The following is a 14,032-nucleotide window of genomic DNA, read 5'->3' as shown; positions in this document are numbered from 1 at the left end:
TTTGGATTTAGTCGTTTTAGGCTCTTGTTCTGCTCTCGGTTGCTCACAGCGTGGGATCGGGTTAACTCCGATCTTCGTGTTGTAGCTTCAATGGGATCGAGAGAGTAACACTTAGCTTGCAGCAAAGAACGATCGTCCACTTCTGCATCCAACTGAAGAACTCAACTTCGACTCGCCCTTCGGCGAGTTGTTGCCTGGGGAACCGACAGACAGGTCGTCCGCCGAACCGCTTTTGACAATTGTCGTCATTTGGGAATGTGACAATTGATTGTTGTAGGAGTCATTGCCTGATAGACTCTACCCATCAGTTATCCTAAAGCAATGTTAGGACATCTGGCATAGGTCAAATAGTTCAGGGACGTAGGAGTGTGACTATTGACAGAAGTGACAACGCGTCGCATGGTAGGCCATCACTTGGGCTCTGCTATTCGTAGGAATAACGGTGCCAATCATCAGAGGTGATTATTAACTTGATGGGGTCTTGTCGCGATTGGAGCGACTGCGGGGGCCTACCATTCTTCGGAAGAGGATTGGTAAGTGGATTGTGTCAGAGGTTTAATGTTAACGTGACAGGGAATGTCGTGATTGGAACGACTTTGGGGACCCACCATCCTTTGGAAGAGGATTAGTGAGTGGATTTTGTCAGAGGTTTAATGTTAACTTGACAGGGAATATCGTGATTGGAACGACTTTGGGGACCCACCATCCTTTGGAAGAGGATTAGTGAGTGGATTTTGTCAGAGGTTTAATGTTAACTTGACAGGGAATATCGTGATTGGAACGACTTTAGTGGATCCGCCATCTCATTGGAGGAGATAGGCGAATTGAATGTATTTGTCGTGATATGAACGACTTTAGTGGATCCGCCATCTCATTGGAGGAGATAGGCGAATTGAATGTATCAAGAGGCTTTCGCCAGAGCGGGCAAAGTAGGAACAGTTTAGCCTCGTGTACTAGTTGGAGGTTTTGAGGGCCAGTTTAGACTCATGCACTCTTGGGAGTTTTGCGTAGGCGAACTAGGGGTAGTACTTCTTCAGATACTTGCCGTTGATGGGCATCATGATCTTATCGCCGTTCGGTTTGACGAGGCGATAGGCGTCGTTCGAGTAGACTGTCTCTACCACGAATGGCCCTTCCCATTTGGACTGGAATTTCCCCTTCTTCTTGGAAGTGAGGGTCATTGGTCAACGAATGGAGAGCACGAGCTCTCCCTCTTTGAAGGCTCGGCGCTTGACTTTCTTGTCGAAGCTCCTGGCCATCCGAGCTTGGTAAAACTCAATGTGCTGCTGAGCTTCCAGTCGCTTGTCGTCCAATGCTTCGAGCTCTGCGAGTCGAAGTTGGTGATTCTCCTCAGTCGTCATCCCAGCTGCTAGGGCGATGCGGAGGGATAGAATCTGAATCTCTAATGGCAGTACAGCTTCACAGCCGTATACCAACGAGTAAGGCGTGGTACCAGTCGGTGTACGAACCGTCGTGCGATATGCCCACAGGCTCTCGCTTAGCTTTTCATTCCAGTCGCGCTTGCTAGTGGAAGTCAGCTTGGTCAGGATCTTGATGATCGTCTTGTTGAAAGCTTCGACCAAACCATTCGCTGAAGGGTTGTAGGCCGTGGACGAGAGGTTCTGTATTTGGAATTTGTCGCAGAACCTGGTGAAGGCATGGCTAACGAATTGCGTGCCATTGTCGTGAATGATACGCCGGGGTACGCCGTATCGGTATATGACATGGTGCTTAATGAACTTGATCACGTCGCTAGTCTTGACTTCTCTTAAGGGGATGGCTTCGGCCCACTTAGAGAAGTAATCGGTGATCGCGAGGATGAAGCGATGGCCTTTCGCCGACGGTGGAGAAATTGGCCCAACTATGTCCATCCCCCATGCCTCGAAGGGCCAAGATGCCCTCGTCGGATGTAGATCCTCAGGAGGCTGGTGTATGTAGTTGGCGTGGATCTGGCATTCGTAACATCGCTTAGCATAAGCGACTGCATCAGTAACCATCCCAGGCCAGAAGTAGCCCATCCTTCGTAAGCGATCCCAAAGCTTGGGTCCGGGCTGATGAGCTCCGCACACGCCGTCATGTGCTTCGCGTACGGCTTCTTGCGCCTCTGCTTTTGAAAGACAGCGAAGCAGCAAGCCGTCGTATGACCTCCGATACAACGTTTTAGTGGTTGAATCGTAGTAAAACCGCGAGGCACATCGTCGGATAGACTCTCGTTCCTTCGAATCCTCGGGTAACATGCCGTATAGGACATAATCGATGATCGGGAGACGCCAGTCTTCCTGATCTGGCTGATCCGAAGCTTGATGAGTGGCGTTCGACTCTGGGACGTCTCTGAGTCGAAAGAGTTTTTGGCTGGCGACAGTGACCCGTTGGGTCGTTCCAAGAGGCTGGGCTAAGTTAACTGCCAAGGATGCGAGAGCATCCGCATGGGTGTTCCTTGAGCGGAGCACGTGTTCAATGCGGAAACTCTCGAATAACTCCACTAGTCTGACGGCCGCTCTGTGGAGTAGGATAAGATCTTCATTCCTGACTTCATATTCGCCAGTCATTTGTTTAACAATGAGTTGCGAGTCGCCATAAGCCTCCAGATGCTTTATCCCGAGCTCTTTGGCCAACTCGAGCCCTATGAGCAACGCGTTGTACTCAGCTACGTTGTTGGTACATGGTTCCGTCAAGGAAAAGGCCCGGGGAAACACGTGACCATGCGGGGAGGTGAGGGCCACTCCCACTCCTGCAGAAATAGAGCCGCTCGCGCCTGCGCGGGACGCACCGTCGAAGAACATCTGCCACACCTCCGGCGACGAAGTCATATTGGCTTCGGGAGGTTCATCCGGCAGATCTTCGAATAGATCGGTCTTCTCCCCCAGCGGGTGACTAGCCATGAGATCGCAGATGGCTTGTCCCTTGACCGATTTCTGCGGCATGAAATGAATGTCGTATTGAGAGAGCAGAAGTGCCCACCTGGCCAGGCGCCAGTTTAACGCTGCGGGTTGTGTCATGAAGACCCGAATGGGATTCATCCGGGAGATGACATGGATGGTTTGGCCAACCAAGTAGTGCCGCATCTTTTGGATAGCGAACACCAAGGCTAGGCATTCCTTCTCGACCATTGGGTACCGTTGCTCGGCGCCCTGCAAGGTTCTGCTCAGGTAGTAGATGCCCTGCTCGTGGCCTGCATCATCGTTCTGAGCTAAGAGGGCACCCAGAGAATGTTCCATAGCCCGTATGTATATGAGGAATGGCCTTCCTGAGATTGGCGCCGCAAGGACAGGCGGATTTGAGAGATAAGCTTTGATCTCCTCAAAAGCCTTTTGGCATGGCTCATCCCAGACGAAGGAGGTACCTTTCTTCATCAGCTTAGAGAAGGGTTGGCACTTGCCCGAGAGATTCGAGATGAATCTTCGGATATAAGCCAGTCGTCCTTGAAGGCCTCTCAGTTCTTTAAGATTTCGGGGCGGTTGGAGCTCTTGAATAGCCCGCACCTTGTCTGGATCAATTCGGATCCCTTTCGTCGTGACGACGAAACCGAGGAATTTACCGCTAGACATTCCCAAGAATGACTTGGTAGGATTCATCTTGAGCTGATGAGTCCTCATGAGTTCGAACATAGCCTTCAAGTCTTGGAGGTGATCCTCCTTATGGCGGCTCTTCACGACCAAGTCGTCCACATAGCATTCGACCGTCTTTCGCAGATGATCTCGAAAGATCATGCTCATGGCTCGCTGGTAGGTTGCGCCAGCGTTCTTGAGTCCGAACGGCATGACAGTATAGTAGTACACCCCCATGGGAGTTCTGAATGCAGTGTGCTTCTCATCCTCGGGGTGCATTTTGATTTGGTTGTACCCCGAGAAGCCGTCCATGAAGGACATCCTCTCGAATCCGCACGTATTGTCAATGATGACATCCGTGATGGGCAGAGGGAATTCGTCTTTAGGGCACGCGGCGTTGAGGTTCCTAAAGTTGATGCAGATGCGGATCTTGCCGTTCTTTTTCAAGACTGGAACAATATTCGCCACCCAGTCGGGGTGTTGCTCCTCTCTGATGAAGCCGGATTCGATCAGCTTCTTTACTTCAGATTCGATCGCCTCCATGATTTGGGGGCGAAACCGCCTTTGCTGTTGTTTGATTGGTGTCAGGGCTGATGTTGAGGCGATGCGTGGCGACCTGCGGATCCAGACCAGGCATATCCTCGTAATTCCAGGCGAAAACGTCAATGTATTCCCGTATGAGGGCGATGAGGTCCTCTTTTTCTTGAGGAGGCAGACTGCCGCTGATGAATATGGGTTTGGGATTCGCATTAGTACCCATGTTCACCTGGAGGACTTCGTCTTCAGTTGGTGGTTCGCGCTGATCGAAGCGACTGTTCCACTGGGCGTTAACATGGCGATCCCATGTCTCGTCATAAAGTGGAAGTTGTTCGTCCTCCGCCATTCCGGCGGGGTCTACTGTGGCCATGTTGACTGTAGGGCCATCGAACAAATCCCTTATGCTGACGTCTGAGTCCCAGGCCGAGGTTGTTGATGATTGGTCCCCTGAACATGCGTAATCGGAATCCTCGTCAACGTAAAAACACAACTCCGATGAGGAGGAGGAGTAGCCTAAGCCTCTCCTAGTCCTGTTGAAGTAATTTGAGGGCTTTCTTTTGGGGACGTGGGCGGGTTTGATGACCGTCTTACGTCCTCGGCCGTAATTCAGGCCCTCCAAGCGAGTGAGGTCGTACCCCATGTTGCTCATTATGCGTTTCGCCACTCGACTGTATTGCGAGAACTGGGGCGCTGGGTCTTCGTCCTCAGATTCGTCCCATAGCGTGCGTAGGGGACGATCGATTCGACCGAAGATGATGTCTTTTCGATACCTATTCCGTGCTGGCACGACGAACACAGCTTGCGATGACTTGATCGGCTGTGTTTTGGCGACGTATGACGAACATACCGGCAAGTGTAGGGAAGACTCACTGTAGAGTGTCGACCATAAGGCGAAGTAGTTCTCGACGCCCTTAAAGGGGTGTTTGTCGGCCACTACCGTTCTTACCCGCTCGTAGTCGTCCACGTACTTCAAGCACTGGTGTAGTGTGGACGGCACGATCCGGTTGCCGTGAATCCACGGACGTCCCAGGAGTATGTTGTAGGAGGGTTCGGCATCGATGACGTAGCACGTCACCTCCGTCTTCATGTCGCCTATCCGACATTTCAGGCGGATTTTGCCGAGTGGCCGAGTCCCTGTGGCGTTGAAGCCGAAGATGGTAGTCGAGGTCGAGGCTAGGCGCTTCGACGGTATCCCTAAGTGTTTGATTAACTTCAGGGGCACGATGCTCAGCGCAGACCCCGGATCAACCTGGATCCGATCCACTTTCGCCGAGCCGACGTATCCTGTGAAGTACAGCGGCCGGTCATGGGACGTGCTCTTGATGAGCATGTCCTCGGGGGTGAAAGTGATGCAGGGGATCCGTCTCTCTGAAACTTGGCAGCAAGTTGCACAGCCCTGTTCGGTCCCCGTTTCTTTTGAGAAATGGGTTGAGAACGCCTCTGCGTCGGCCAACGCCTCTTGTAGGGCCTCCCGGGTAGGTCTGGATAACCGGAGGAGGTCGTACATGGTGATTCGCGCGGGGATACTTTTTAGTTGCGCGAGTACATTGAACCGGTAAGGCTGGCGGCTCGAACTTGGTCCATCTGGATTGGGAGAGATTGTTGCGGCTGGCCTCGCGGGAGGTCCTGCCGGGTTTTCTCCCCTCGGGGGGTATTCTTTCGCGAACTCCTTTCCGGCTCTCGTGGCGAATACGTTGGCGTCTTCTTCAGAGTCGGTTAAGGCAGTCATCGCCGCGTCATCTCTGTCCAGAATGGCGGAGACAACGTTGTAATGTTTCCTCTTAGCCTCCTTTGAAGGCTGTGCAGTCCACTGCTCGTCATCGAGGAGGTCCGGATGGACCCACATCACCTGCCCTGATGGCAGAGTTTGTGGAACCAAACCCTTTTTCCGCTGGTTGTGAGGATCGTCGTTAGTGATCTTCAAAACCGCCTTGGGGATAGGAATTATCCCCGCCGGAGCTTGAACCTCCGGGAGACCCGTCCCAAAGCTCAAAGTGACCATGTTCGCCGTCACTTGCTTTTGGACCTTCTCTTTCTTCAAGACCCCCGCGTCGTAGAGGGCCTGGAGTTTGTCCTTGAGGACGTAGCACTTGGTTGTGTGATGGCCAAGGAATCTGTGATATGCACAGTAACTTGGGTCACCGGTTTTGTCCACCTCCTCAGGCTTGAGGGCTTCTGGCAACTTAATTCGCCCACTCTTGAGTAGAGCGTCGAGAGTCGCCACCACCTGGTCTTCTTTGAAATCATATTGTCGCTGGGGGCGTGGCTCAAACTGCCTGGGTTTAGGCTTTTGGGCAGCCTTTGGTGCCGGGGCGGAGTCGACCGCCATGATTTCTTTTCCTCTCGACCGAGGAGGGTTCTTCGGTGCAGCTGGCTCTGCTGCTCCCTTTTTGGACTGTGGTTCTTCGGCCTCCAGTCTCTTGATCATATTTTCAACTTGCTCGCCTTGGCGAACAAGTTCCTTCCAAGTCCGGGTCTCAACTGCCCCTATTTTGGACAGGATATGGATCGACAGATTGTTGCGGCACATCTCGATCAGTGTCGCCTCGGAAACTTGGTCCCGACAGTGGACTGACCGATTTCGAAATCTCTTTACGAAGTCGTTAACTGACTCCGACTTCCGCTGCTTCTCAGCGAGGAGAGTGGCCATTGATACTTCCGTGTCGTCGTTGAAGAAGCGGGTGAGGAAGAGCTTTTTGACGTCAGCCCATGCCTTGATAGAGCCGGGCTCTAGTTTGCGGAACCATTCAAAGGCCACCCCCTTGAGGGTACCTATGAATAGTCGAGTGAGAATGGCGTCGTTCCCGGTAAGGAATCCGGTCTGCGCCATGAAGTAGTAGATGTGCTGCGAGGGTGACCCCTTGCCATCAAACTGTACCAAGCTGATTGGCTTGAATTTCGCTGGGTATGGGACTGTGTCCCATTCGATGGGGTAGGGACGTACCACCCCCAGCTTGTTCATATTTTGCTGAAGCTTCAGCGCGTTCAGCTGGTCCTGGAACTCGTCGAATCTTTTGTCACGGGTGCTATCCGCGGTGTGCGACGTTCCTATCGATGTTTTGGAGGAGTAATCGGACTGTCGATCATCCTCCGTCTCAGCCGCTGGACGGTGAGGAGGTACCCACTCCTTGTCCCTGGTTTGCCGGGGTAAGGGACGTTGGGTCCTCTTCTTCTTCTTCTTCTTGTTCAGCAGTTGCTCCATCATCTCTCTCAGAGAGTCGATGGTCGCCTGCTGTTCCTCCAGAGAAGAAAATAGAGAATTTAATTTGTATTATTCTCTCTAACAAACTTAGAAAAAGAATTAATTATAATTCTCTCGATACAAATATCTCTCTAACAAACTTAGAAAAAGAAATTACAATCTACTTGATCGATTTCCTAATTTACAAAAGAGAGAAGGGTCGATGGAGATCCTTCCCTTTGTTTAACCTGGGTTTTTTTTGGTGTCGATGAGATGCTTCCCTCGAAACTCGTGTCGAGTTTGCTTCTCATTGACGATCTGACGTTTCACCTCACTAGAAAAAAATCTATTTCTCTCGGATTTGATGTTGTGGGGAACTTGTGTGACAAGTTTAAAAAAAAATAACTCTTAACGAGTTTAAGAACTCAGAATGAGTTTAAACTCTGAAAAGTGTTAATTTAAACTAAAATTCGGTTAATAAGCTAAGTACTAAAGCTTCATAATTTCGATTGTTGAAGGATCATCTAGGATCTCTCCCATCCAGAATGTTGATCTCTAAAGATTTTCTAATGACCAAAAATCCAGCCCCGAACTCAGTTAAGTTTGTTGAGATTTATTAGGTGATTAAGGGGTATAACCGCCTCCTTTATCCGCTCCTAAGTGGGTAAAAATCCCTCAAATCGTGGGAAAAAATGGTTTTGAAATCGTTTAGCTCGTTTGAATGAGTCAAACGCAGAGACTGCATTCTAGAATAAAATCTGCGTTTGAACGCAGTGTTTGCAAGCTATGTTACTGGCTTTTGGAAGCTGCGTTGGGCAGCAGATGGAAACTGCATTGGCAGCAGTTAGAAGCTGCGTTGGAAGCATTTAAGAGCTATATTTGGCAGTGGATGGAAGCTGTGTTAGCAGTGTTTAGGAGCTGTGTTTGTAGCTGGATTGAAGTTGAGTTTGCATTGTTTTGACTCTGAACGAGGCCACTTGCGTTTTCATTTCTGGGATGCAGAGATGAGCTCTACATCTTGGACTGAAGAGATCGTTGACTTATAATCTCTTTTGTCAGAGCGTTACAAAGATTATTGTTTTGTAATCTTTACTTTAGTTCCTTGAAATGTGAGAGTTGTGAGATTATAACTCTCATTGTTGATTATGAAGACTGTTGAATCAGAGCTTTCATCGGTTGCCGTGAAGATAGTCGAATTATAACCTTTCTCGATCTACGTGAAAATCTTCTAATTGTATTCTTTACTTGTTGATATGAAAGTCATTTGATAGTAACCTTCTTTTTTGAGTTGTTAATGTAGAAGTCATCAGATTATAACTTTCATCATTGGTGTTTGATGGGGATCAACTATCTACAGCAATTTTTAGACAGCCTACAACTAGTTTTAGTTTAGGATTTTTACGACGGTCAGATGATAAATACAGCACAGGAAGAATTTTAGCTATTCGATAAAATACTGAATAGATTAAAAACTAAAGAAATTAAAGAATTGAAGGCTAGGCCTATCATGTCCAAAGTATTCCAGGCTCCTCTATAAAAGAATGAGACTGAAACACTTTGGAGCGGGTATTTGTAGGTGTAGGGTGAATATTTGATTTCCCGAAAACAGGGAGTGTTCGTTTGTATTAATAAGAAAGCTTATTACAAACTAATAATCAAATGATTACAACAGAAGCAGAGGGAATGCCCTCTTTGTTTTTGTGTGGGGACTTTAGGTGGCTACAGGATGATTCGATCGATGCTCGTGTCGAGTCTGCTTCCCTTGGACCGTTCGATCGAGGTTGCTGGAGAGCTTCAGTTCGCAGTAGAAGCTCAACTCGAGGGAGTTCGGGTTTGCTTAGTTCGTCGGCGATCGGAGCTCGGGACTAAACAGTGATGCTGCAATGCAAAGGCTATGCAGAGAGCTTGGTCTCAACTCTTTTCTCTAAGTTTGCGACCTCTCCTCCAGTGTGCTAGAAGGGGCTTTTAAATGAAAGAAGGACAGCTTGACTCATCCTTGAATTGTGGGATGTGACCACATCTTCTTCAGAGACGTCTAGCTGCTCCTCGATACCATGAATGGTCATTCCAGGGATTGTACTTTATGTCCTGTCACCTACGATGGGAAGGCCCATTCTTGTATATGAGGCAACGGCCGTCTGTTATCCGAGTGGACCTGACCGGCATTAATGAACCGCATTTATGAGTTCGCAGATCGATGAAGTGTCTGTCCGATCACTCGTACTGTGCGTGACCGCCCGGCGTGCTTTGAGCACGGTGCTTTCTCCTTTCCGGTCAGGAGAGGCGGCGAAGTAGGTGCACAGTACTCGAGTGGGTCTAGCCAACTTGCTGAGTGCCGGCGGATCTAGCTCTTGACTCAGACAGCCGAGGTGAGCCGCATTTATGAATGCTCAGGTTGACTCGACACCTGTCCAGTCCTTCGCGCTGTGCGTACTGCGAGCGGCCGTTTGACGGTCTTGGGGTACTGTGCTCTCTCCCTTCGGGTCGAGAGGGATGGGAAGGTCCATTTCAGCACGTGGGGTAGTGGATACCCAGCTGTACTGACGGTCTTGAGATTGCTGGCGGATTCGACCCTGAACTCGGGCAGGCGAGTTGAGTGAAAGGCGAACTTCCGCCATCCTGATCGATCTTAACTCGTGCTGGCGAGCCGACCGTAAGGCGAACCTAGAATCGAACATATCTGACGTCTATGCGATTTAGGCCCGTGCTAGAGAACCGAGCGTGCGAGCTCTTCTCGCAGGCGAATTTCCTGTACACCTATAGAGGTATTTTTTACCGTCTACAGACGGTCAACACCTTCCAATTCATCATCTTTTCTTAATGACGTTGGGGAATCTGGGTTTGTCGTCGATTTGTCGACCATTTTCTGCCGATTGTGACAAAACCGTAGAGTGGAGATTTGAGAATTTTGCCGGCTATTATTAACTATAGAGAGAGATAGAGAGACAGAGCGCGGTAGAGAAACATGAGAGAGATGAGGGGAGCCTTGATTTGAGTTAAGAAGTGGGCAGGCGCGATTAGCAAAACGCGGGCACTGTAGCACTGACGGTTAGGGGGTAGAATAGGGTTTCTGAAATATTTCTCTCATGCTGCTGACTTGACGGGGCTGAAACGTAATTTTATATTATATTTTGGGTTTATACACATGGCTAAAAGTACATAGGTCTGTTGCACATAACTTTTTCAGATTTGGAGCTTTGAAGCAATTTTTCCAAAAGTAAATCTCAATGCGAGAAAATGAATCCAGACCATTTATTTCGGATCCTTCCCTGTAGCCTCCGAAACCGCTCTCGCATTTTCCCCATAAAATCTAACCCCTCTCTCAACCCTCCCCTCTCTCCACTCCCACTCTCTCTCTCTCTCTCTCTCTCTCTCAGATCTCAATCTCGAAAAACCCTCCCCTCTCTCCACTCCCACTCTCTCTCTCTCTCTCTCTCTCTCTCAGATCTCAATCTCGAAAGAAACCCTAAAATGACATCGCATCTCGAAAGAAACCCTAACCCTAAAATGACATCGCCCCACTCGGAATCCAGCACCAAAAGCAACCGCGTCTTCATCACCTCGTCGGAGCTCAGCCAGCACAACACCGCCTCCGACCTCTGGATCTGCGTCCAAGGCAAAGTCTACGATGTCACTCATTGGCTCAAATCTCACCCCGGCGGCGATCTCCCTCTCCTAAACCTCGCCGGCCAGGATGCCACCGACGCATTCGTCGCCTACCACCCCGGTTCCGCAGTCTCTGAGGTCTCCACCGATTACCGCCGCCTGGTCAACGAGTTCGCGAGGCTCGGCCTCTTCGACCGCAAGGGCCACAGCGCCGCCCTCACCCTCGCGTTCATGGCCCTTCTGTTCGCGACCTCCGTCCGCCTCGTGCTCTGTTATCAGTCGTGGGCGGTCCACCTTCTCGCCGGTTTCTTGATGGGGTTTTCGTGGATTCAGTCTGGTTGGGTCGGCCATGATTCCGGCCACTACAACGTGATGCCGAGCAGGCGGTTCAATCGTTTGGTTCAGGTTGTTTCAGGCAACTGCATTGCGGGGATCAGCATCGGCTGGTGGAAGAGGAACCACAACGCCCACCACATAGCTTGCAACAGCCTTGATTTCGACCCGGACCTGCAGCACATGCCTTTTTTTGCAGTCTCGTCCAAGTTTTTCAACTCGATTACCTCTTTCTACTACGACAGGAAGCTGGTGTTTGACCCGTTGTCGAGGTTTTGCATCAGCTACCAGCACTGGACGTTTTATCCGGTAATGTGTGTTGCTAGAGTGAATCTCTTCGCTCAGTCGTTCCTCCTCCTCCTCTCGAGCAGGGTGGTGTCCGACAGGTGGCAGGAGCTCGTGGGCATAAGTGTGTTTTGGATCTGGTACCCTCTGGTTGTCTCTGTCTTACCCAACTGGGGGGAGAGAGTAATGTTTGTGCTGGCGAGTTTTGCGATTACGGGGATCCAGCACGTTCAATTCTGCCTGAACCATTTCTCCTGTGACGTTTATGTTGGGCCCCCGAGGGGGGATGATTGGTCCGAGAAGCAGACTGCGGGGACTGTGAACATTACTTGCCCATCGTGGATGGATTGGTTCCATGGAGGATTGCAGTTTCAGGTTGAGCACCATTTGTTCCCAAGGTTGCCGAGATGCAATTTGAGGAGGGTCTCGCCCATTGTTCAGCAGTATTGCAAGAAGCACAATTTGACTTATAAAAGTGTGGGCTTTCTCGATGCTAATAGGAAGACTTTGGAGGTTTTGAGGAATGCGGCGATGCAGGCTAGGGATTTGGCGAATCCCGTGCCCAAGAACTTGGTTTGGGAAGCTGTCAACACTCATGGTTGATTTAGATTTTGGATAGAGGTCCCATCCTTTTCTTTACATATATTTTTTGTTTTCTGATTTGGACATTCTTTTGCTATGTTAGATTCTTGATGTGCGAATGAAATGCGTAGCTGTTTTATTATGTAAGTTGAATCTGATAGCAATGTTCACTGTTTTGCTCAGATTATCTGGTATCTATCTATCTACTATTTGCTTTTGCTTGCATTTGCATTTATATTTACATTTCTTGCTCACTCAGATATCTGAGTATCGTTTTGAGTTCGATGTGAATGTAACTTGAATTACCTCGGATTCCATTTACGGGTTTGATCACTGAAGTTCGCAATGATCTCTATGTTTCCATCAAAAAAGGTGAATGATTTGAGGTTTCCACATTGTATTTTGTTTAGATATAACTATATATAACAATAGATGTTTGTCTCGTCTCTAAAGTAGAGTAAAAGATGCGAATCATACTCTACATCAGTTGCTGTTGTTTTATTTATTATTATTATTATTTTGATGGGTAAGTCCATGAATTTACAGTATTCAAAATGTAGTGATATACACATGTACTTATGTATGTAAATGCATGCATTTTGCATGTCAAATGAAAAAGTGGAAGCTTGGATGCAGTCTTATGTCTACGCTAGCTGATCAGTTTCCTGTTATTGTGCACGATGCATCCCGAATTTCTCTGTCTAGTTGACATTGACTTCATATGATTATCCTCACTCCAAGGAGAATGTCAGTATATGACCAAAAGAAATATGCTAAATATGTTAATGTATTCCCTCATATTCAGGCATATTTTATTTCCATAAGTCTGTCAAACATGAGGCCCTGCCTGCCTAACTGGTTAAAGAAAATACTAACACACTATTTTTTGATGAGTGCATCAAACCTACATTTAGGTCAGCCATGACTGGTGCACAAATAGATGATTTACATGCCAACATCTATACAAGTACCTTCGAAATAAAATTGTGTGTTGTACTACCAAACCTAAATATTAACCATGGAGCGTACACTTGAAACCTTATTACAACTTATTTTCTTTCATAGCCCCTTTTATATCAGTATCAATATATCCTATCTGGAGGACTATCAGCTCAAAGCATTCAGACTTACGTCCGTATTCATTCAACTTCTCCGTGAGATAAGTTTGTTAAAAAATTGCGAGAAAAATCCTCCCAAAATTCCTCTTTGGCATCAGCATGAGGGGAAAAGTTTTACAAGGTTGAGAAACTATTGAAGCAATGAGAAACAAGTTTTTTTTCCAGAGCATTCAAAAACAATTTTCTAGGATTTGTTTTTGAATGAGAGATGCAATTAAAGCTATGAGCGCGCATGTACAGCTCTGCTGAAGGATTCAGGTATGGAGTAGTTCGTTCGAGCCTTTGTAAAAAGGAGTCAGGTATAGATCAACGTGTTACAATTGATGCCTAGACTTATTTACAATAATCTTCTTCATATTGCATATTAGTACACATTTTTCCATGTTACCAAGTATTACTAATATATGATAGTGCATCATACTTTACCCTAATCAAGTTTATGCCTTATTTGAACCATAGTAGATACTAGAGGTATAATAAGCAGAGAACTTTTTTCCTCTACTGTTTTGATGTCTGAAATAATCCTCACAATATGTTGTGTATTTGTTCTTTCTTTCTTTCTTTTCTCTGCACTAGTTCCTCTTGCATTATTATTATTATTATTATTTGGTGAGAGGATCTCATACTTCTTTTAAATGTCTGAGGTAAAGCGTGTGTTAGTTGCTAATTAATTAGAGTATTATTTTTGCACTTCAGAAGATTCGGATGGTTTGAATCTGTGCAACAAAGACCCATTAGTTAGCAGTGGTAAACTGTGAATGTGACCATTTAACTCTTTCCTTTTAACTTGGTGTATTTCTTTCTTTCTTTTTTAACAGAATAATCACACTGATCAGCCTGAC

The 14,032-nt window shown here is 47.8% G+C and overlaps 1 protein-coding gene across 1 annotated transcript; it reads left to right on the top strand.

Moving 5' to 3' along the window:
* On the top strand, positions 10,698 to 12,297 carry LOC109844045 (delta(8)-fatty-acid desaturase 2-like). Its single transcript, XM_020413052.1, has one exon. The coding sequence runs from the start codon at positions 10,738 to 10,740 to the stop codon at positions 12,091 to 12,093; it is 1,356 nt and encodes a 451-aa protein (XP_020268641.1). The 5' UTR covers positions 10,698 to 10,737; the 3' UTR covers positions 12,094 to 12,297.

This window comes from Asparagus officinalis, chromosome 5 (assembly GCF_001876935.1).
Source record: "Asparagus officinalis chromosome 5, Aspof.V1, whole genome shotgun sequence".
Taxonomy (NCBI): Eukaryota; Viridiplantae; Streptophyta; class Magnoliopsida; order Asparagales; family Asparagaceae; genus Asparagus; species Asparagus officinalis.
The sequence above is the reverse complement of the archived record's forward strand: the minus strand, read 5'-3'. Positions and strand labels throughout refer to the sequence as shown.